This window comes from Eleutherodactylus coqui, chromosome 6, assembly GCF_035609145.1.
Source record: "Eleutherodactylus coqui strain aEleCoq1 chromosome 6, aEleCoq1.hap1, whole genome shotgun sequence".
NCBI lineage: Eukaryota > Metazoa > Chordata > Amphibia > Anura > Eleutherodactylidae > Eleutherodactylus > Eleutherodactylus coqui.
Genome location: NC_089842.1, coordinates 195,666,984 through 195,692,390, shown reverse-complemented (window position 1 = coordinate 195,692,390; position 25,407 = coordinate 195,666,984). Strand labels below are relative to the sequence as shown.

General features: G+C 44.5%; 1 protein-coding gene across 1 annotated transcript in view; it reads left to right on the top strand.

Moving 5' to 3' along the window:
- The first annotated feature begins 2,496 nt into the window (after positions 1-2,496).
- The window catches only part of COCH (cochlin), a 46,492-nt gene continuing 23,581 nt past the window's right edge, over positions 2,497-25,407 (top strand). The window contains exons 1-3 of the mRNA XM_066605849.1: positions 2,497-2,594; positions 4,412-4,464; positions 16,179-16,223. Coding sequence (XP_066461946.1) covers positions 4,434-4,464; positions 16,179-16,223 — 76 coding nt within the window. The 5' untranslated portion in view covers positions 2,497-2,594; positions 4,412-4,433. The remainder of the gene's footprint in view (positions 2,595-4,411; positions 4,465-16,178; positions 16,224-25,407) is intronic.

Below are 25,407 nucleotides of genomic sequence, written 5' to 3'. Positions count from 1 at the left end.
ACACTCAGGGAATCTCATAAGGGCTGTGTGAAAGTATTCTATCATCAAAAAGCAGAATTTGAGCAAAAAGTGGGTGGGTCTTGTTGAAAGGGGATGTAAACTGAAGAAACTATAGCGCAAAGTTATGCCTGCTCATAGCTGGCATAGATTTGACCCTTTGGGACAGCTAGAGATGAGACAAATTTATTAAGGGGCACGAGCCTCTTAAATCACTTCATAGAGACCAAAGGGAGAGTAAGAGGTCTGTGCACAGTATGGCAAAGTGCAACTGGGAAAAAAAGTTGGAATCCTGATTTTAAGAAAGTCAATCCTTATTTGTGGTCCTTGACCCACTTGCAAGGTCTCAAGCAATAAATGAGGTGGACACTGGTGATAACTTGGAAATATTTTACTCCACAGGAAGTGGAGAGGCATTTTTCTATAATAAGATATATTACAAAGTTTCTTATTTTTTGCTTGTATTATTGACTGATGCAAAGATTCTTGAAATGACAGTGCCCATTTAACACTTTACAGGAGAGCCAGTGACATCCATGGCTACCTCTCCATCTCTTGTGGGTTGGATAGGACACTTGAACAGCCATCAGGGATCCATGTTTTCATAGGAGGTCGAGATCCAAGTGGTAAGTAATCTATTCACTGCTCGTATAATTAGTAACTGCCAGGGGCATACCCAAAAAATGTTGGTCAGGGTAAAAAAAACAGTTTGGCAGGACACGTATTTGGTCAAGGCACTTAGATCCTTTAAAGTGGTGGAGGCCCCAGGATATGCGCCTTCCCTATAATCTGGTCATGTATGTGTGGCTGTGTCTGCTTCTTAAGGTTTGCCAATACAGGTGAATGGGACGCAGTGGCAGACATTTTTTATTTCCTATGTAGAAGTGTGAAAATAAACACCATTCAGTTTGTTTCCCAAACAGTTTTTTTGTTTTTCCTTACAAGAAGCTACAGTTTCTGTTGCAATTTTTTGAGCTGAGGCCATAAGTGGATGCAGCGGGAAGGAGAAGTTTAAGTCCTCCTGTTATATTTCCCAAATTATTTGAATCACTTCTGTCTTGGCCCAAAAAACTGCATCAAAATATTGTTCTAAATTAATCTACCAAAAATTACCAATGCAGAGATGAAATGCATCCTGTTATTGAGGGTGAGAGTCCTGCAGGAAAATGGGACAAGATTAGATTGCTGCATGTAATATGCATATGTTGTGTAGATATAATATATATGGAATGTAATTATGTCCTTTAGGCTAAAATACACCACAAAAACTGTGCTGTTTAAAAAAACAAAAACAAACAAACAAAAAGAAAAACCTGTATTGAAACCATCCTAACTAGAGCATGCTGCCTTTTTAAAAGAAAAACCCACGGATCCAGAAAATGCAACAAAGGTGAGGAAAAATTCCACAATAAAACACATTGGGCGATTTATTAAGACTGACGATTTCATATGTCAGCCTTATTGTTATTTGTGTTGGTGTGAATTTCAATTCCTCTATACACCTACATAAATCTATGTCAGCTCCTGGCATAGATTTCTTGTATAATTTAATAATTTATGCAGTTTCTGGCCACGCCTCACCAACAAGACCCACCCATTTTTGGAAAGGGGCATGGAGTGGCGTACCTGTCAAAAAGTTGGAGGGCTTGTGTAAAATCTGGCATAAATTATTTTATAAATTCCCCACATTGTTTCTAGTGCTAATTGCCTACAGCTAACATCTGGCCACAGAGTCCTTTGAAGAAACAAAGTTAAAAACACCAGGTTGTACCAACTTTACTAAAAGAGGCATTCCTCTTAATAAATTTGATGCATTTTAGTTATCCATACGCCAGAAATCAAAATCTACACCTGCTATAATTTGTGCCAGTTGCTGGTGTAAGTGATAGTAAGTCTGGAGGTGCCCCAGAGACTCTGTTCTCGCCTGCCAGATCCCACATACTTTTCTTACCACTTTTGAAAAGTGGCGAGAATGTCTAAAGTCACGTGTGCTATAGTTCTTTGAACTTTTCTATGCCATAAAAGTGGCGCAAAACTATTCATAAATTCCACCATTATCTGCATGTAATGTAATCCTAAATCTTAGCTTTTTTAACCCTTTATAAGTCTGTATATCAATATTACAGCGATATCAATGTAGAGCATATGATGGTTTCTAGTCATTGCCTACTACATCATATGCACAGTTTAAGTTTGTCTAGTAGCACAGTAATTACAGGGCTTTATAGATTGATAATGCTCCTCTAGGTGTTTTACATTATTTTGACAAACCCTGTATATCCAGGCATTAGGTTTGAAATTGTATATATAGATACAACATGCAATATGCTGTGCTTATACCATGCTAGACAATTCTGCACTATATAGTTAAATGCAGTTCTGTATGATGCTTTGGGTTAAAGTTTTCTAAAAAACTTTTAGGGGGGTGCATTACACCTTCTTCACCTCCGCCCTATCATAGTGCCTCCCCCTGCAAGCCCTCCTCACTGTGGTCCTGATGTTCTTATAAGTAGCACACATACAGCACACATAATACACATCAGCTGAACACAACAGACCTTGTACACACGGCTCTACATCTGCAGCAACCATCACAGGTGAGTCCACGCACTGAGATTGGTTATGGTATGGTCAGACATACAGAGGGGAGATGCTGGAGGTGTCTGGAGTTACATACAGAGCACAAGTTCTATCACAAACTCCGTCTTACTACTCTGATGTGATAACTATTTGTTGGCAATAAATACATTTTGCCTAGCTAGCAACTCTGGGAAAATTTAAAACCTCTTTTTTTAGACATCCCACGTCATAATTCATTACCATTCTGTGTGCACAAAAAAATTGCCCCAATGACTGTATATTTTATATAGTGTGGGGTGCAGTGTGACAATATGCTGTATTTTGTATATGTAGTCCAATTTACGGATCAGATGTAGTAAATGTAGGAATGATTGGTGAGGAGTAACAAAACAGATCAAAATATAATGACAAACAACATTTTTGCCACAGACAGAAAAAGTGTAACAAAAACTATAATTTATGTCTTAAGTTTTACGATTGACTAAACCAGAACAGATTTAAATGGACGTAAAGAGGAGTAGTAAAGAGTGTTGTATGAATTCAATTACTTATTATTTTTATGTTTACATGTGGCAGATTTGTCTGTCACTGAAAATCCGTAGATCTGCATGGGGTTGTTTCTGTAGTATGTGTGTGGATTTCTGCAATTGGACAGTAGAAGTTTCTATAACAAGTCTGTCACATATACCTATAGCTGAGGTTCTGCAGGGCTGTACCGAGAACACATCATTCCTGCCCAGTTCGGAACACATTTAGGTTTATCTACCTCATGTACACATATACTAGAGCCAATTAATGCACAGAAATATGTTTATAGTTAGATGAAAAGGGATAGAGAGACTCTCAGCTACTCTGAGCCCTATCAGCTAAGTTTATGGGCTCAAAGTAGCTGACACGCTGAGTCCAGGGATGTATGTTTTATACTTACCACCCCATCGTTCCCCTACTGTCAGCTCTCAAACCTGCCACTACAATGCCTCCTGCAGACTACATAGCTGTGCGCTATATAGTCCTCTCATTCTATCCGCACGACTAAGAAGTCTACTGAAATCGTTCAGCGATGAGTTTGATAGCAGATAGCGAGGGCACATTGGGAAAAAATAGAACTTTTATTCCCAGATTGAGCATACCAGCTACTTTGAGCCTATAAACTTAGTTTATAAGGTAGTTGATAGGCTTTCTTTAAACTGTCGGCTAATTTATGAAAAAAGTGGCAAATTTAAGGTCACAAATGATTAATTTCTGAAATGTGGAAATCCATTTTATTAGTTGAGAGAATGTATTAGTTCTGCATAAAGTGTCTGTGTCATTATAGAAAACACTTAAAGGATAGTTTCCACTTTATTAAGTTAGTTGATATTGCTAGGATATGCCATCATTTGATAATTGGTGGAATCTGACCCCTGCTACCAATCAAAAGTGAATCAACCATCTCAGTGTTCTTTCCTGCAGCGTGCCAGTCCTAAACTAACACTGTACAATCACTGCAAGAGATGCCCTTTCATTCTAGTTGCCCTTAAAGTGGTCTTTTAGGCTATATACCATGGATAGCTGAAGTTAAAAAAAACCCTTAACAATAGTTGTTATTGGATGATAACTATTAGAAAAGTTATTGTGCAGTGCCAAATGTGGGTATGTTGTATAGATATAATATATGCAGGAATGTGATTTTTATAGATAAGAAATGTGTGTGTATATATATATATATAATATATAATATATATATATATACACACACGTTTTATCTATATGAATTACATTCCCGCATATATTATATCTACACAACATACGCATATTACATGCAGCAATCTAATCATGTCCCATTTTCTTTCAGGACTCTCAGCCTCATTAACAGGATGCATTTCATCTCTGCATTGGTGATTTTTGGTAGGTTAATTTAGAACAATATTTTGGGGAAAATAAGGAGAGCAATGATTTATCTGAACATAGAGTTAATGCACTTGTTGTCTAGAACACTGCCAGCAGAACCACATATATTACAATAAATTACAGTGTGCATCTGTTGGTGCCAAAAAGAACAAACCACCCCCTTGAAGTCAATATTCAAGGTTACCAATCTAAATAATTCCATACTGAGGAAATCCACAACTGCATATACTTGTTATACTGTTTTGACTAGTTTTATCCTATTTTATCCTATTCTTTTAAATGCTATTGTATGTAATAATAGTAATTGTGCATGTCATTTGGATTTCTCATTTTATTTGACAATGCTGACATGGAAAAGGACTTGGGGTTTTTAGTTAACTGTATCCCTAACTTAAAGGGGTTGTCTCGCGAAATGAAGTGGGGGTAAGCACTTCTGTATGGCCATATTAATGCACTTTGTAATATACATCGTGCATTAAATATGAGCCATACAGAAGTTATTCACTTACCTGCTCCGTTGCTAGCGTCCCCGTCGCCATGGTTCCGTCTAATTTCGGTGTCTTCTTGCTTTTTTAGACGCGCTTGCGCAGATCCGTCTTCTCCCTTCGGCTCCGCTCGGCAGCATCGGCGGTTTGGCTCCGCCCCTTGTACGCATCATCGCGTAGCTCCGCCCCCATCACGTGCCGATTCCAGCCAATCAGAAGGCTGGAACTGGCACACGTCATGGGGCGGAGCTACGCGATGATGCGTACAAGGGGGCGGAGCCAAACCGCCGATGCTGCCGAGTGGAGCCGAAGGGAGAAGACGGATCTGCGCAAGCGCGTCTAAAAAAGCAAGAAGACACCAAAATTAGACGGAACCATGGCGACGGGGACGCTAGCAACGGAGCAGGTAAGTGAATAACTTCTGTATGGCTCATATTTAATGCACGATGTATATTACAAAGTGCATTAATATGGCCATACAGAAGTGTATAACCTCACTTGATTTCGCGAGACAACCCCTTTAAGCAACCAGCGTCAGGCAGCTGCTGCCAAGGCAAATAGGATCATAGAGTGCATCAAAAGAAGTCTAGGGGCACATGACGAGAACTGGTTGCTGGTCAGACCACACATGGAATATTGTATACAGTTTTTGGCACCAGTACTCAAGAAGGACATATCAAAGCTTGAGTGGATACAAAAGTGGGTAACTAAAGTAATAAATGGAATGGGAAGACTACAATACCCAGAGAGGTTATCAACATTGGGGTTATTTAGTTTTAAAAAAATGATTAGAGGTGATCTAATAACTATGTATAAATATATCAGGGGATAATATGTAGCACCGCAGAGTTGGGTACTACAGCACTTTAGTGGCCACTTCTCATGACAATGTGTATATGCCTTTAAATTGTTAATTGTGTGTTAGACTTATGTGCTCCTGCAACCTAACCCTGCAGTGGTCTAGCAAACCACCCTAGCATATCCGTCAGTCACCCTAAGCTAGCCTAGGGATTGGTTAGCTAGCTAGTTGCAAGGGATTGGAGGATAAGCCCTCCGCATGGGTTGGGTGAGAATGATAGTATAGGAGGGAGAGGGGGTGGAGTTTAGTGGGAGTCTAAGTTGGAGCCAGTGCAGTGGGAAGGAGGAAAAGTGTGAGTACCAAAGTCAGTTTGTGTGTAATGGTCAGAGATTCAGCAGAGGAGAGAGAAGAAGTAGGAGAGGGGCTAGAGGGAAGTAATCTTCAGCAAGAACCTAGAGAAAGTAAGCAAGAAAGTGGAAAGTGAATCTTTATAGTTAATACCAGAAAGTAAACTGAGAGCAAAGAAAAGTTGACAAAGGGGGTTTCCAACCTAAAACTTCCAAATGTAGAAAAAATTATTCCTTTAGGCCCCCTGTCCACGAATCACACCGGCCGACGCTTTCCATAGCATTGCTATGAAAAGCGCCGGCACCTGTCCACGAGCTGAGAATTATTGCGATTCTTTGCTCGCGGCGGGCAATTCACAGCATGCTGCGAATTGCCACGATTCTCCGCAGCCAGCTTATCTATCAGATAGGGCTGATCGGCGGAGATTCGGCGGTGGCTCTTGCTCCCGGGCAGCGGCGATCTGCGGCGGGACTTCGCATCGCCCGTGGACAGCTGGCCTTATTCAATTGTATTTATCTGTCTCAAGTCAATGTAGTGTAATTTGTATCACTGTCTCAAAGTAAGGATCTCTCTCTGCCAATAAAGCTTCCAATTGTTTTACCATCGAATCCTGTCTCCTGGAGTCTCTTCCCACCATCTACAACATCTGCACTGGGGTACCACACTACATTCCAGGAGAAAAAGGACAATTTTATTTTATTTTTTCCTTTTAATTATTATTTTGTCCGGAATAGGTTTCGGCCTATATACGAACTAGCATCACAACAAAACACCATCTTACCCTACCAGACTCATTGGGTAGCTCCTTACGGAGTACTGCCAAGGTGCAACATCAATTTACCACTGTGTAATGCTGTGCTAGGCCGCATTTCATCAGAGGGGAGCAGCAATGCCACCATGACTACCATCAATCGCTGCCCTCGCCATTGCACTCCCTGCAGTCTGGCCCGTTGCATAAGTTCTGGCATCACAAGCAGGATGAGCCTCCACACCAAAGTACGAATGGGATCAACCTGCGTTCCTTCATACCAAAAAACACACAGAATAGTGTCACTGAATTTAATCTGATGGACATGATTTGTGCAAGCCCTCTGAGCCCCCCAAGCCTGGGGCAAGATCCCTCTAACCCTCTGAGCCTTATAGAGGAAAAGGACATGGATGTGGGTCCTCTGGGCCTAAGGGCTCCTACCCACTTGCGTTTTTTTAACGCTGCGATATCGCTGCCTTTTTTTTTAACGCAATTATCAATGGGACTTTCTAACGTTAAAAATGCATCGCAAGTTTGTGCTCTGCGATTTTTGTGCGATGCGTTTTTAACATTAGAAAGTCCCATTGATAATTGCGTTAAAGAAACGCAGCGATATCGCAGCGTTAAAAAAACGCAAGTGGGTAGGAGCCCTAAGGAAGAGAAGGACTAAGCTTCCCCCCGGGCGGATCTTGACTCCATTGGCGCCAAGCGATCAGCAAGTCAATTCAGTTGTGTCCTGGAGATTGGAGAGGGAGGACCTTCTTTGCGCTATACAACTTTTTACAGCAAAGCCGTAACCCACCCTCCTGCTTCATCCAGCATGTTTCGTGCAGGAGTGCCTGTCGTCTACCCCCTAAAAGATCCACAATGTTCTGTGGGGATGAGCCAGGATGGCAGGAGCTGCTGCCAGAAAAGGAAGAAGTCCCTGCTGAGGCCCACGGTCCCTCCGCTACAGGCCACAATGCCTCCGCTGGCACTGCTGATGCCTACACTGAGCCAGGAGCAGACATCAGGTTGGGTAAGCAATCTCCTTCAGTTCCGCTAGGCCCTGCTATCCCTGCAGACGTTTCTGTTCCAGCAGGCTTCAGTTCCCTTCCTGCCATCCCTGCGGACTCTGCCAATTCCGCCACTCAGCTAGGCTTCAGTTATCCTGCAGGCTTGCAGTAGGCCGAAGAACTTTTGTTCCCCGAAGAGTTAAAGGGTTACCCAATGTCCCCACAGCCTCCTTAGCCGACTGAAAAGCAGCAATGGCAGAGAGACTCTCTGTTGGGAAAAAGTACCCGAGTTCCCGCCGTTCACGAAAACAATTTCCCAGACAGGCTGGAATTGCCTCACTATGTGTGGCTTTAGATAGTGATACACCCCAGTTATGGACTGCTTTTGTGGAACTCAATGGACCCATTTAGGAAACCATCACAGAGAGGCGAACTATCGGCTCCGGCCGGAGTCATATTCCCAGCAGACCAGAAGCTTTCCTTAACATCGCGCCAAGAACTGCACCTACTCCAGCGCAATCCACAACACCCTTAACAATTCTACAGACCGTGGATGGGCCTGTGCTTTGGCCTATACCTCTCCCACATCCCAAAATACGCAAAATCCAGCGCAAACAAGATGATTCCTGCTTGCATCGCTAACCACACCACTGGCCGCAGTGAAGCCTTTGCCCCGGCCTGAATCCCCAATTATGGAAAAAGATGCGCACGAATCTGTGCTAGAAGCCACGCAATTAAGAAGGCCTATTGCCTCACCTAAATCTGCGCTGAAACTTGCAGTTTCTCTAGTTAAAGAAGGCCTATTCGCTTATGTGGCCAAACCCATGAAGCAAGTTGCATGTTCTGCTGCGCTAGAAAATGCTCCTCAGACAAGCAAGTCTGAACACATCCTTAAAACCTTGTTAACATCTTCGCCAGAGGAGGTGACATCTCTGAGGTCCGCTTCAGTTAAAGAAAAATTTAGTATGTCCCAGTTCCACGACAATGTAGAGGAGGAAGACGTTTACCTACAGAGTCACAGTGATGACTCAGTCCATAGTACAGCCTCAGTCTTTTCCCCAGAGTGAGACAGTGACTCTTATTCAACAGCATTTCCAACCCATGAGGGGAACCTCGTAACTTCAGTATAGGAGGATGAGGAGACGCCAGGGAGCGCTCAAGTCACTGTCTCTATCGCTGCATCTGTCTATGCAACCATTCCTGCAACGATGACCACAACAGTTACCCCCTCCATTACTACCACAGTTGCTGTGCAGGCTGCCCAAGCTATGGATAGTTCTGAATTTGTGGAAATCAGCATGCCACAAGTAGCGCAAATTCTGACGGCTGCTTCAGGAAAAACACCGAAAGAACAAGAAGCTACAAGGAAACGGACTGTCTTAATGCAACAGTAGGGAAAAAAACGCCCATTACAAGTAATTAACCTTGGGCACTGTGATGTCCTTTCAAGTGGAGATGGGTTACGGATTTATCCAGGAGGAGAAGTCACTGGAAATCATCTTTATAAATAGATGGCCTGTGAAATAGCCATAGCTCCCTGCTTATCTACACAATCTTCAGCTTGGAAGAAAAGTCTATTTCCAAAGGGTGAAGAGCAACAGGGAACCATTAGCTCAAGAAGTGATATGCCCCTATGAAATTCCTTACGCACCATCCGCATTGAGAAATCTCCAGCAGACTTGTCTTGCTCTGGATCAACATTGGCTGAACTGGATGGACATATGTCTTTTTTCAGCCTTACATACAGTTACTATATCTTTCATACCATATAGTTCAGGGTCTATTTTTGCAGTCATTGTTCCTGTAATATCTAACATTAAAAAGGACATATTCATTTTACACATTTATGGCACAATCCTTTGATCCTCCTTCACTGATTCAGGCTGGCCCTTTCTCCATAGACGTTATATAACTGCATCGAAGTTATGGTTCCCGGAATGCAACAGTAAAAAAAAGTTTTTGAAAGTGCTTAATCATTACAGGGGTTGTCCCATGAAGGCCTCTTGCCTCATATTCACAGAATAGATGCTAAAAATTTTCTCACTTTGGGCCTTACCACTGGGTCCCCACTAGAATGGAAGGTTGCAAGTCTTCTGTTCCTCCTGTCTACAAGACCACCATGAGGAGGAGTTTGAATATAGCGGAGGTCTACCATTCACCACACCATTTAATGTCTATGAGACTGATCGTGCTAGCAAATTTACAATACTTGGTTACCTGCATCAGTCTAAGGCTGCCTGTTCACAGGCGTTGCGAAATCTCACGGCAAAACTCCGCCACGGGAGCCGCCGCCCGGGAGCAGGCGGCGGCAGACAGATCTCCGTGGTGAGCCTTTCTGACAGATAGGCTGCGATTTGCTGTCTGCGAGCAGAGAATCACAATGATTAACCACTCATGGACAGGGGGCTCCGCTTTCCATAGCAACACTATGGAAAGCGTTCACTGCGTTCCCCGCGGCCAGATAATTCGCCCATGGACAGGAGCCCTTATAGACATTGAATAAAGTGACAGAGCACATACATCACGAATAGAGATGAGCGAGCACCAAAATGCTCGGGTGCTCGTTACTCGGGACGAAAATTTCGCGATGCTCGAGGGTTCGTTTCGAATAACAAACCCCATTGAAGTCAATGGGCGACCCGAGCATTTTTGTATATCGCCGATGCTTGCTAAGGTTTCCATTTGTGAAAATCTGGGCAATTCAAGAAAGTGATGGGAACGACACAGCAACGGATAGGGCAGGCGAGGGGCTACATGTTGGGCTGCATCTCAAGTTCCCAGGTCCCACTATTAAGCCACAATAGCGGCAAGAGTGGGCCCCCCCTCTCCCAACAGTTTTTACTTTTGAAAAGCCCTCATTAGCAATGCATACCTTAGCTAAGCACCACACTACCTCCAACAAAGCACAATCACTGCCTGCATGACACTCCGCTGCCACTTCTCCTGGGTTACATGCTGCCCAACCCCCCCCCCCCCCCCTCGCACGACCCAGTGTCCACAGCACACACCAAAGTGTCCCTGCGCAGCCTTCAGCTGCCCTCATGCCACGCCACCCTCATGTCTATTTATAAGTGCGTCTGCGATGAGGAGGAACCGCAGGCACACACTGCAGAGGGTTGGCACGGCTAGGCAGCGACCCTCTTTAAAAGGGGCAGGACGATAGCCCACAATGCTGTACAGAAGCAGTGAGAAATATAATCCTGTGCCACCGCCATCAGGAGCTGCACACGTGGGCATAGCAATGGGGAACCTATGTGCCACACACTATTCATTCTGTCAAGGTGTCTGCATGCCCCAGTCAGACCGTGGTTTTTTATAAATAGTCACAGGCAGGTACAACTCCGCAATGGGAATTCCGTGTGCACCCACAGCATGGGTGGCTCCCTGGAACCCACCGGCTGTACATAAATGTATCCCATTGCAGTGCCCTGGACAGCAGAGCTAACGTCAGATTAAATGCAGGTGGGCTTCGGCCCACACTGCATGCCCCAACCTGACCGGGGTTTTTAATTCATAGACACAGGCAGGTACAACTCCCTATTGTGAAGTCCCTGTGGACCGACAGCATGGGTGGGTGCCAGGAAGCCACCGGCGGCACATAAATATATCCCATTGCAGTGCCCAGCACAGCTGAGGTAACGTCAGCTTTAATGCAGGTGGGCAAAAAATTAATTGGATTACACTGTAGGCGAGGGCCCCAAAAAATTGGTGTACCAACAGTACTAATGTACCTCAGAAAAATTGCCCAAGCCCAACCAAGAGGGCAGGTGAAACCCATTAATCACTTTGGTTAATGTGGCTTAATTTGTAACTAGGCCTGGAGGCAGCCCAGTTAAAATAAAAATTGGTTCAGGTGCAAGTTTCAACGCTTTAATGAGCATTGAAACGTTTAAAAATTGTTTACAAAAATTATATGACTGAGCCTTGTGGGCCTAAGAAAAATTGCCCATTCGGCGTGATTACGTGAGGTTTCAGGAGGAGGAGGATGAATATTATACACAGATTAATGAAGCAAAAATGTCCCCGTTTTTGATGGTGATAGAGAACGATGCTTCCATCCGCGGGTGCAGCCTACGTATTGCTTAGGTATCGCTGCTGTCCGCTGGTGGAGAACAGAAGTCTGGGGAAATCCAGGCTTTGTTCATCTTTATGAGTGTAAGCCTGTCGGCACTGTCGGTTGACAGGCGGGTACGCTTATCTGTGATGATTCCCCCAGCCGCACTAAACACCCTCTCTGACAAGACGCTAGCCGCAGGACAAGCAAGCACCTCCAGGGCATATAGCGCGAGTTCAGGCCACGTGTCCAGCTTCGACACCCAGTAGTTGTAGGGGGCAGAGGCGTCACGAAGGACGGTCGTGTGATCGGCTACGTACTCCTTCACCATCCTTTTACAGTGCTCCCGCCAACTCAGCCTTGACAAGGGAGCAGTGACACAGTCTTGCTGGGGAGCCAGAAAGCTGTCAAAGGCCTTAGAGAGTGTTCCCCTGCCTGTGCTGTACATGCTGCCTGATCTCCGCGCCTCCCCTGCTACCTGGCCCTCGGAACTGCGCCTTGTGCCACTAGCGCTGTCAGATGGGAATTTTACCATCAGCTTGTCCGCCAGGGTCCTGTGGTATAGCATCACTCTCGAACCCCTTTCCTCTTCGGGTATGAGAGTGGAAAGGTTCTCCTTATACCGTGGGTCGAGCAGTGTGTACACCCAGTAATCCGTAGTGGCCAGAATGCGTGTAACGCGAGGGTCACGAGAAAAGCATCCTAACATGAAGTCCACCATGTGTGCCAGGGTACCTGTACGCAACACATGGCTGTCCCCTCACTAGGAAGATCACTTTCAGGATCCTCCTCCTCCTCCTCCTCCTCAGGCCATACACGCTGAAAGGATGACAGGCAAGCAGCATGGGTACCCTCAGCAGTGGGCCAAGCTGTCTCTTCCCCCTCCTCCTCATCCTCCTCATGCTCCTCCTCCTCAACGCGCTGAGATATAGACAGGAGGGTGCTCTGACTATCCAGCGACATACTGTCTTCCCCCGGCTCTGTTTCCGAGCGCAAAGCGTCTGCCTTTATGCTTTGCAGGGAACTTCTCAAGAGGCATATCAGAGGAATGGTGACGCTAATGATTGCAGCATCCCCGCTCACCATCTGGGTAGACTCCTCAAAGTTTCCAAGGACCTGGCAGATGTCTGCCAACCAGGCCCACTCTTCTGTAAAGAATTGAGGAGGCTGACTCCCACTGCGCCGCCCATGTTGGAGTTAGTATTCCACTATAGCTCTACGCTGCTCATAGAGCCTGGCCAACATGTGGAGCGTAGCGTTCCACCGTGTGGGCACGTCGCACAGCAGTCGGTGCACTGGCAGATTAAACCGATGTTGCAGGGTGGCAGCGTCCGTGTGGGACTTGCGGAAATGTGCGCAGAGCCGGCGCACCTTTCCGAGCAGGTCTGACAAGCGTGGGTAGCTTTTCAGAAAGCGCTGAACCACCAAATTAAAGACGTGGGCCAGGCATGGCACCTGCGTGAGGCTGCCGAGCTGCAGAGCCGCCACCAGGTTACGGCCGTTGTCACACACGACCATGCCCGGTTGGAGGCTCAGCGGCGCAAGCCAGCAGTCGGTCTGCTCTGTCAGACCCTGCAGCAGTTCGTGGGCCGTGTGCCTCTTATCTCCTAAGCTGAGTAGTTTCAGCACGGCTTGCTGACGCTTGCCCACCACTGTGCTGCCACGCCGCGCGACACCGACTGCTGCCGACATGCTGCTGCTGACACATCTTGACTGCGAAACAGAGGTTGCGGAGGAGGAGGAGGGTGGTTTAGTGGAGGAAGCATACACCGCCGCAGATACCACCACCGAGCTGGGGCCTGCAATTCTGGGGGTGGGTAGGACGTGAGCGGTCCCAGGCTCTGACTCTGTCCCAGCCTCCACTAAATTCACCCAATGTGCCGTCAGGGAGATATAGTGGCCCTGCCCGCCTGTGCTTGTCCACGTATCCGTTGTTAAGTGGATCTTGGCAGTAACCGCGTTGCTGAGGGCACGTACAATGTTGCGGGAGACATGGTCGTGCAGGGCTGGGACGGCACATCGGGAAAAGTAGTGGCGACTGGGAACAGAGTAGCGCGGGGCCGCCGCCGCCATCATACCTTTGAAAGCCTCCGTTTCCACAACCCTATACGGTAGCATCTCCAGGCTGATAAATTTGGCTATGTGCACGTTTAACGCTTGAGCGTGCGGGTGCGTGGCGGCATACTTGCGCTTGCGCTCCAACACTTGCACTAGCGACGGCTGGACGGTGCGCTGACAGACATTGGTGGATGGGGCCGAGGACAGTGGAGGTGAGGGTGTGGGTGCAGGCCAGGAGACGGTAGTGCCTGTGTCCTGAGATGGGGATTGGATCTCAGTGGCAGGTTGGGGCACAGGGGGAGAGGCAGCGGTGCAAACCAGAGGCGGTGAACGGCCTTCGTCCCACCTTGTGGGGTGCTTGGCCATCATATGTCTGCGCATGCTGGTGGTGGTGGCTCCCAGGCTGATCTTGGCGCGACACAGGTTGCACACCACTGTTCGTCGGTCGTCTGCACTCTCAGTGAAAAACTGCCAGACCTTTGAGCACCTCGGCCTCTGCAGGGTGGCATGGCGCGAGGGGGCGCTTTGGGAAACAGTTGGTGGATTATTCGGTCTGGCCCTGCCTCTACCCCTGGCCACCGCACTGCCTCTTCCAACCTGCCCTGCTGCTGCCCTTGCCTCCCCCTCTGAAGACCTGTCCTCAGTAGGCGTAGCAAACCAGGTGGGGTCAGTCACCTCATCGTCCTGCTGCTCTTCCTCCGAATGCTCTGTGCGCTCCTCCCTCGGACTTACTGCCCTTACTACTACCTCACTGATAGACAACTGTGTCTCATCGTCATTGTCCTCCTCACCCACTGAAAGCTTTTGAGACAGTTGCCGGAAGTCCCCAGCCTCATCCCCCGGACCGCGGGAACTTTCCAAAGGTTGGGCATCGGTCACGACAAACTCCTCCAGTGGGAGAGGATTCGGAACCATTGCTGCCCATTCTGGGCAGGGGCCTGAGAACAGTTCCTGGGAGTCTGCCTGCTCCTCAGAATGTGTCATTGTAATGGAGTGAGGAGGCTGGGAGGAAGGAAGAGCAGCAGCCAGAGGATTCAGAGTTGCAGCAGTGGACGGCGCAGAAGTCTGGGTGGTCGATAGATTGCTGGATGCACTTTCTGCCATCCACGACAGGACCTGCTCACACTGCTCATTTTCTAATAAAGGTCTACCGCGTGGACCCATTAATTGTGAGATGAATGTGGGGACGCCAGAAACGTGCCTCTCTCCTAATCCCGCAGCAGTCGGCTGCGATACACCTGGATCAGGAGCTCGGCCTGTGCCCACACCCTGACTTGGACCTCCGCGTCCTCGGCCTCTAGGCCTACCCCTACCCCTCAGCATGGTGTATTACCAGTAGTGCAGAAACAGAACGCTGTAATTAAATGTGCCGCTTATTGGCCTGTGGTTGGAGGCTGACTTCGCTTACGGAACGCACAGCAGAGCCAGGAAAGAATTTTGCGCAAGCCTGCTGTAACACTTAGCTGGCTGCGTATGAATTAGGACAACTACCCCCAGCAGAGACCCAGTACACTGAGGACGGTCACAGGCAGCCCAAATAGATTTTTTTCCCAAATGTTTTTGGAAAGGCCCACTGCCTATATACACTAAATATGTCTTCTGTCCCTGCCTCACCACTACTGGCCCTGGACAATGTAAAATTACTGCAGGACGCAATGCTCTGCACGGCCGATATACAAAAAAAAAAAAATGTGCAACACTGCAAAAAGCAGCCTCCACACTACTGCACACGGTTAGATGTGGCCCTAAGAAGGACCGTTGGGCTTCTTGAAGCCTAAAATAACTCCTAACACTCTCCCTATAGCAACTCCAGCAAGACAGCACTTTCCCTGAACTATTTCAGAATGCATCTGTGGCGAGCCGCGGGAGGGGCCGATTTATATACTCGGGTGACACCTGATCTCGCCAGCCACTCACTGCAGGGGGGTGGTATAGGGCTTGAACGTCGCAGGGGGAAGTTGTAATGCCTTCCCTGTCTGTCTATTGGCCAGAAAAGCGCGCTAACGTCTCAGAGATGAAAGTGAAAGTAACTCGAACATCGCGTGGTACTCGTTTCGAATAACGAGCATCTCGAACACGCTAATACTCGAACGAGTATCAAGCTCGGACGAGTACGTTCGCTCATCTCTAATCACGAGCCCCATATGTTAAAACTGCAAAATGATATTTAAACTAATGAAATAAATATGTTAACTAATGAAAGTTTGAATCTTCTATTTTGTAGGAATTCTGGTGCAGTTAACAGCAGCAGACCCTGACTCTGGTGAATGTGAGTGTCTCCAGTCTTTTTATTAATGCTCTACTGGAATTAGGTGTACTAGGTTAACGACAGTCGTCAGACCTAAATTTATAGGAATTAAGTGTAATTTGAATATATTTTATCTTGTACTAAGCGTACAATTGCAAGAAAAAGTAAGTGAACACTTTGGAATTACTTCAGTTTCTGCATGGATTACTAATAAAATGTGGTCTGATTGTTATCCCACTTATAGACAAACACAATCTAACAAATAACACAACACATGGTTTTCAGGGTCATGTCTTTTATTAAGTGCATTAAAGGGGTTGTCCCGCGGCAGCAAGTGGGTCTATACACTTCTGTATGGCCATATTAATGCACTTTGTAATGTACATTGTGCATTAATTATGAGCCATACAGAAGTTATAAGAAGTTTTTCACTTACCTGCTCCGTTGCTAGCGTCCTCGTTCCCATGGAGCCGACTAATTTTCGCCGTCTAATGGCCAAATTAGCCGCGCTTGCGCAGTCCGGGTCTTCTTCTGTTCTCAATGGGGCTCCGTGTAGCTCCGCCCCGTCACGTGCCGATTCCAGCCAATCAGGAGGCTGGAATCGGCAATGGACCGCACAGAAGCCCTGCGGTCCACGGAGGGAGAAGATCCCGGCGGCCATCTTCAGCAGGTAAGTAAGAAGTCACCGGAGCGCGGGGATTCAGGTAAGCACTCTCCGGTGTTCTTTTTTAACCCCTGCATCGGGGTTGTCTCGCGCCGAACGGGGGGGGGGGGTTGAAAAAAAAACAAAAACGTTTCGGCGCGGGACAACCCCTTTAAGTAATCCTCTACAAAGTTGGAAGAGGTTTAGGTATTCGGGTACATTGATTTTTCCCTCCAAGGATTGCATTGTGCACTTTTGCCAAATATTCCACTTTTGTTTCATTTGCCTATAGAACATTTTCTCAGCAGCACTGGAGAACATCCAAGTGGTCTAATCACGTCTGCTGGAAGTTTGTTCAAAGTATTTACTACTCTTTTAGTAAAAAAATGTTTCCTGTCATTACTTCTGATTCCCCCTCCCAACTAATCTCAGACTGCGCCCCCTTGTTCTAGTGTTTAGCTTCCTGATAAAAACATTTCCCTCCTGAACCTTACTTATGTATTTAACATATTTTAAAGTTTTGATCATGTCCCCCCTCTCCCTTCCCTCCTCCAGGCGATACAAATTAAGTTCTTTGTCTTTCCTGGTAAGTTTTTTTTTCTTGAGACCTTCCACCATCTTTATAGCCTGTCTTTGGACTCGTTCTACGTTATCAATATCTTTCAGTAGGTGAGATCTCCAGAACTGAACACAGTATTCCGAATGTGGTCTCCCCACAGCTCTATACAGCGGGATCACAATCTTCCTCTTTCTACTGGTTATACATACCTCTAGCTATGCAGCCAGACACCCTCCATGCTTTCCTTGCTGCCGGACTGCACTATTGGTTCATTTTGAGGCTGTCAGAAATTCAAACCCCTATATCCTTCTGTTATGAAGTCCTGAATAACACAGAAGACTCAACATGATACTCACTCTGAAGTAAACTTATGCTGAACTGAGGAATTTTAACATGATGTAGATAATTAGTCTAACCGTGGATCGATGTCCATCCAGGTCTTTAGAAATATGGTTTTGTAGCCTTTTCCAGCTTTATGCATTTTATGTCTGCTGAAAGCTGTTAGCATTGAGGCATGCTTCATACTAATCAATCTCTGAGAGGAACAGATTTGTCAGTAGCCAGGCTCTGGATGCTTTTATTTAATGAGCAAAGCACCTGTGAAATCCACACTTCCAGTCTCATCTTCTTAAATGAAACACCTTGGCTGATTAGCTTATGTAGAAGTAATTCATACAGAGGTTCACTTTCTTTTTGTCCCTGCATTGTGGATGCTTACTCATTTTGCTCAATAAAATACATTACTGATACAACTTTGTGTGTTATTAGATTAGTTAGATTATGTGTCTATAATTTTGATTAGGATAACAACCATGTTAGTAATCAGTGCAGAAACAGGTAATTTCAAACGGTTTACTGTTTTTGCTACTGTAGCTGGTGTGTAGAGAAAATAATCTAAATTAAAAAACTATCCCATAACATAAATCATTTTCTGCAGAGAGAAATGTCATACCAAAATCTCCAAGCAGCTTACATAAACTTTGACCAACCGTTAAAGGGTTTGGCTACTCTACAACAAATATTCATAATGCTTAGGAAATATATTTATAACTTACTGATATACTGCTCATAGCTGCAGCGTCCGTTCTTCTCTTTTACTGAAACCACACCTTCCACTCGGCTCTCGTCCTGGAAATGTTGAATGGGAAGCGCCGTAACTTTTGCAAATGATAGCTTTAAGCATTATTGTGATTTACAGAAAATCCACAGTCATAAATTTATACGGATGTTCAGCTTGAGTAATGCTTCCAGCTGTAACTCTCCTAGGATCAAAGTAGTCTTGAAAGTTTAATAATTATTTCCAAGAACTGTGGGAGCCTGGCTAATGTCAACAGATTATAAATTTCAGCTTCTGTGAATATAATAGAGATGAATATGGATGATGTGTGTAAAGTAGAATCTGTAATCAAACACCCAAAGTAGATACTGCTTCCATGTGCATAATCTGGAACATTAGTAGTTGTGTGTTTTTGAGTGTGACTATGGGACTTGGAAACATAAATCAACAGAATGTGCAATTCTAAAGCAAGTTTAGGCTATTCTTATTTTGTGCCATAAACTTTGCTCAGCAACAAGATTCTAGAAGGACATTTACTAAAAGTGGTCCAGTGAAAGTGATCCAGTGTTCTACACTAACATTAGAAGAGGATTCATTACTGTTAGAGCCGTGAGGCTAAGAAACTCTCTGCCTGAGGACGTGGTAATGACAAAACTCACTAAAAGAGTACAAGAGGGGCCTGGATGCCCTTATTGAGTGTTACAATATGAGGCCTTAGTCACACGGGCGTTTTTTCACGTGATTTGCGCATCGCATGACGGATGCGCATGCGCAAATCGCGTGACCGGCGCCGAAAAATCGGCCGAAAATCTGCTCCTAGCCGCGTTTCATTAGAAACGGGCCGGAGCTGTCCAGCGCATTGCATTCAATGGAGCCGGCAATACAGCCGGCTCCATTGAATGCCAGCGCTGCGGGCGAGTGTGGGATGAATTGTCGGGAAGGGGTTAAATATATAACCCCTTCCCTGCAATGCATCCTGAAAAGTGAAAAAATAAAAAAAATGTATGTACTTACCTGCTCCTGGCAGCCGGAGATCCCCGCGGCCGTCCTGCAGTGGGTGTGAAGGGGGTGTGACTCAGGCTTGCCCCTGATTGGCTCAGCGCTGAGCCAATCAGAGGCAAGTCTCAGTCACACCCATTCATGAATGGGTGTGACTGAGATCAGCCTCTGATTGGCTCAGGCTGAGCCAATCAGGGGCAAGCCTGAGTCACACCCCCTTCACACCCACTGCAGGACGGCCGCGGGGATCTCAGGCTGCCGGGAGCAGGTAAGTACATACATTTTTTTTATTTTTTCACTTTTCAGGATGCATTGCAGGGAAGGGGTTATATATTTAACCCCTTCCCGACAATTCATCCCGCGCACGCCGGCAGCCCATTGCTTTCAATGGAGTCGGCTGTATTGCCGGCTCCATTGAATTCAATGGGCAAACATCGTTCTTCTCTGCCACAGCTGTTACAGCTGTGGCAGAGAAGAATGATTTGTCTTCTATATGTTCTCAATGGGGTCGGCGCTGCTGCCGCCGGCCCCATTGAGCGCATATAGAGAAGAGAACAGGAATCGCAGATCGCAGATAGGTGCGATCTGCGATTTCTGTTCTCTAATTTATCGGACGAGCGCATAAAAAGCGCTCATGTGTCCGATACCATTGCAAAGCAATGGTTTTAAAAAATCGCCGGACGCATGCGCATGCGCAAATCGCGGCAATAAACGCCCGTGTGACTGAGCCCTTACATGTTAATAGTCCCTGATTACTTCAAAAGGTTAGTGATCCAGGGATTATTCTGATTGCCAGATTGGAATCAGAAAGGAATTGTTTTATCCTAACTTGTAGAAAATTGGCTTCTACCTCATTGGGGGTTTTGCCTTCCTCTGGATGAACATTGGGGGGTAATAGGCTAAACTGGATGGACATAGGTCTTTTTTTCAGCCTTACATATTATGTTACCATGTTACTAAATACTGCAGAAAATTAAAGGGAACCTGTCAGCTTGATTATCATGTTACAGAGCAGGAGGAGCTGAGCAGATTGATATTTAGTTTTACAGGAAAAGATTCAGTATAACTTGTATTTAAATTATTTATATCTCTGCACATTCTGAGCTGAACAGTCAAATGGGTGGAGCTATCAGTGATTGACAGCAGTATGTGTCTGACTGTACTTACAGGGGCAGCTGTCAATCACTCATAGCTCCGCCCATTGGACTATTCAGCTCAGAATGTGCAGAGATATAAATGAATGAAACACGAGTTACACTAAATCTTTCTCCATAAAACTATATATCAGTCTGCTCAGCTCCTCCTACTCTATGACATGATTCCTGCAGAATGGACTACATGTTCGAGCTGATAAATTCCATTTAATCACAAAAAATTAGAATTTACTGTTGAGGTTCACACAGTGTATTACCCAAAATGAACCATGGTAAAAAAATTTTACTACCTGAAAAAGGGATGCCATAACTTCCCTTATAGCTATAGGAGCTCTATTCTTCTAAAGAAGAGTTGACACATGGCATCACAGCAGTTAGACAGAGGGAGGGAACCATGGTCCTGGTGAAAGCACCCAGGCCTGCCATCATAGTACATCTCTTAGGTCCTGTCAAAAATGGAAAAAAATCCAAGTTAAAAAAAAAATGCTTTTTTTTGTTCATCAAAATCTTTTAAATAAAAGGAATACAAAATGATAAAAAATTTATATGTACCTCAAAATGGTACCAATGAAAATGTAAACTAATCCAGCAAATATACGTCCTCATACAGCTCTGTTGACGGAAAAAAACTATATTTTTAAAAAAAGCTACTCCTTTTATGCAAAAGTTCTACAACATAAAATAAACTTTATGAATTAGTTTCCACTATAATAAAGGGTTGCACCAGAATTAAGAGCTATTCCTTATTCACAGGATAGGGAATAACTTGCTGATCAATAGGATTCTCGCCGCTAAGAACCCACTGATCCTGAGAATGTCCTGTGTCCCCCATCCTCCTCACTGTAGTCTTACTGTACTCCCCACAGTGATGATGAGAATGAATGGAGTGACAGCCGATCAAGCACGCTGCTGCTCTATTCATTTTCAATGGGACTGAGGAGATAGCCAAGTGGCAAGCACTTGAATATTTCTTCCAGCCCCACTGAAATGAATGGAGTGCCAAACGTGCATGCTCGCCAGTGCTCTATTCACCGTGACTTCACTTTGGGTGGGAGTAGCATTCCCACAGTGACGAGAAGAATGGGACACAGGACCCCTGTTCCTGGGATCAGTGGGGATACGGAATAACTTGTAATTCTGGTATAACCCCTTTAATATGTCATTTACACTACATGGTGAATGCTATAAAAACTAAACCAAAAATCTAAATCTAAAAAAAGTGCAGAATTGCTGTTTTTTCCCATGTCCAACCCCAACAAAAAATATTAAAAGTTTTTCAATACATTATATGTACCCCAAAATGGTGTGATTAAAAAAACAACTCATCCCATAAAAAGCAAGCCCACAACAGCCGAATGAGGGTGGAAAAATAAAAAAGCTATGGTTGTCTGACTATGGGATGAAAAAAATAAAAACAAAATAGCTACACCATGAAGATCAAAGCAAGCTACAGGTGTAAAGCGCTCAAGGGGTTTTCTAAGCTTATAAAAATACAGAAAAGTAACTATTTTTGCCTGAATGCTCACCAGCAAATTCATTATCTTGCCCAGCTGTTGTTGCACCTCTGTTTTGATGCTGCAAGGGCTCACTGTGGGTAGGAGTACCATGTAAAGAACTATAGTTCCCATGAATCCTCTCCCTTCTCATACAACTTGCCTCTATATGCAGCTGCCTGTTTGCACTCTAGTATAAGGATAAGACAGTGTTGTAATTACTCACTGTCCTCAAAGACAACACAGCTCTACTACCGAGAAACTACACAATATGTTGCCCAGCATGTGAAACACAATCCTTCCTCATACAGGAAGGGAGGGTGGAGAGCCAGAGAGTAGTGGACATAAGAGGCAAATAATGTACAATGTCCCATTCTACAGAATGGCAGAGAGGAAAAATAACCAGGGGTTCAGAGTACAGGACATCACCCAACCATTAGATAAATACTACTTGTTGAAAAGTTGTACATTGATTTGAAGGAATGCTGCCATTCAATAGGTGGCACTGAGGTATTGTTCCATCTCCCTTATTTGCATAAATACTACTGTAGCAGCATGATCATGTGACTGTGAGACTGACTTGAAGAAGCATTTCAGCTATAGACAGTAGATTAGTAAGTGATACATCGTACTGTGTATAAACCATTTGTACATAGTTTAAAAGATTGGAAAACACCTTTAAATGCTGAAATACCTGTAGCCACAACTACGGGGAGTTTACCGGCTTTGACGGGTAGTTTTATTATTGCATATATCAGGGCGGACATTTAATTTAAGACATGACAAGTGTACAAACTGGCAAATTACTATACATTTGTTTACAATGATATTCAACTTTCCTTAAAAAGGGACTCTATAAGGGCGCCTACCCACTGGCGTTGCCGATTTTCGTGCGTGAAAAAAGCAGCGGTTTTCACGGCTTTTTGCGCGTTTTCCATTAATTTCCATTGACATTCATGGGTGCATTAAGAGAAAAATAAGGACACATATGCAACTGACAGTTCCTATGTGAAAAATTGCAACGGACCGAAAAAAAAAACGCAAATGGACAAGAACACATTCTATACTAATTGCTCTTCAGAAAAAACGCAAAACGCAAAGGAAAAAAAATCGCCAGTGGGTAGGCGCCCTAAGACTTTTCGCAAACACTGCTGACTCAGTGTCAGGTCTCATATGTGGGGTACAGTGTTTGTATGTGAGAATACCTTTGTACTGCCTGATTCACACAGCAGAATTTTGCTTTGATTTTGGTTGCGGACTCTTGGTAATCATTTTAGTATTCTATTGAATGCTATGAAAATTCGCACTCTAGATCCTACTATGTGGATTTTTTTACATTATTTCTGAAATACAAGTTGCTTAAAAAAGAATTAACATATTAATTCTGGGGGCGGAAACAGTGTTGGGCTGCCACATATGGATTTGTTCCATTGACAAGGGTTAAATCCACATGTGGATCCGCATCAAGATCCGAAGCTGAACTCCCAGGCTCAGCCTCGTAGTTCTGCCATGGATTAAACTGTCAAAAAAAAAAAACAACGTGCATCTTATGAAATGTATGAAATCGGAGGTAGATATAGTAAAGCCTTGTATTTGAGGAAGTTGCCCTAGTATGGCTCTGTACAAAATGAAGCCATAATGTAACTGTGAGGCTTTAGACAGCAAGTTTGTTAGGGCATTTTTTTTACTTATAGTAGAGATCAATAAAATAAATCTGGATATCTGGGAATCTAAAATTACAATATCCACAAAACGTCAATTGCTAAATAAATATAAAAGAGAAACGTTTTGCTACTTTTTGTTCTGATGTTCATGAAAACTTTCTTACACTTCTAAGGATTAAAATTTGTCCTGATTTCTTTTTATTTTGAAGCTGCAACAGGCTGTAACTTTATCCAGGTTATTTTTTTATAGCGAAAAAGGAATGTATAAAAAATAGAAAACAGCACAGAGCTCTTTCTTTGCCAATAGCTTTCATTAAAGAGCTCACTGCAGGAGACACATTACTTAAAAATCAGCAGCACAGTGAAAGGGAGTAAAATAAAGGAAAACAATCTGTATCCGCTCAGAAAGAAGACCCATCAATGCAAAATGCATCTGAGCCACAGAGAGGAAGTCACAGAATAGATGCCAACTCCTGGATCTCTGTGCGGTACAGGCAATACGAGGGATGCATGAAATCAGCTGCACTCGTTTTCTGGTGTTAAAGGAAAAAAGTCACAGATTTTAGTGCACTCCATACTAACCCTGAAATATGTAATTTTTGTTTCCATCTTTACCACGCTCTCCCCAGTTTTGAAAAGGAGTAGGGTTTAGCATGAGTGATCAGGGCCATCATCAGACTAGCCAGGATCTGACGTATTAAGTTTTACACCAGAAAATGGTTCTAAAAGCAGCAGAAATCCCAAACTAAATCTTTCTGATGCTTGGCAAGCCCAAAATGTGTCAGTTTTATTAAGGCACATGTGATGATGATGATCCTTATCCGTTCAATCGAGGCTGACTTTTGTTCTCCATGCTTTCCTATCCTTGACCGTTTCTTTCAGTTCTTCCCCATGCGGTACACGAGGCACAAGTACTACTTAATAAATTTGTTTGGTGTTAGTCTCGCAAACATTGGATTAATACTGGCATATGGAATGCCAGTTTTAATTCATCAACATATCTATAAAATCAATTAGAAGGAACTTAAATTATGAAATATTATTTAGAAGGTAACAAGGACTTGCACCAGAAAAGGCTGCGCCTCATAGCAAAATTCTGAATCCCCCCCAAGCATGAACATTTACCAGCCAAATGTAAAAATTCACGTAAAGGCATATTTTCCTGCTGCGTTGCGCTTATAACGACACGTACAACAACATCCATAGGCTCCTGCCCACCTGGATACTGCCTATACAGTGTTCTGATACGTGCAAATGAAAACCAATAAATAAGAAGGGTATTTAATCTTAAAGCAGTTCTACGGCCTCAACATTTAGACTTCATTTACACATTGCATTTTTGCTGCTTATTTTTGGATATAGTACATTGTATGTTTAGAAAACTCCACACGTAAGGAAAAACCTTGTGCATTTCAGAGCTTGCTGCGGAGTATAATACTATATGGGCAAGTGACAGAACTGCGCTACGCGATGTCTATACTTGGGGGCTGAACGTTGTAAAAATAAACTCCGAATGTTGATATTTTAGAACCTCCTTTAAAATGCCTGGATTTTTTTAGATCGCCAATGGATTACATAATTGTTTTGCTCAATTTGTCATCCATCTGTTTTTCAATTATTCCAGTAAAGGGACCTG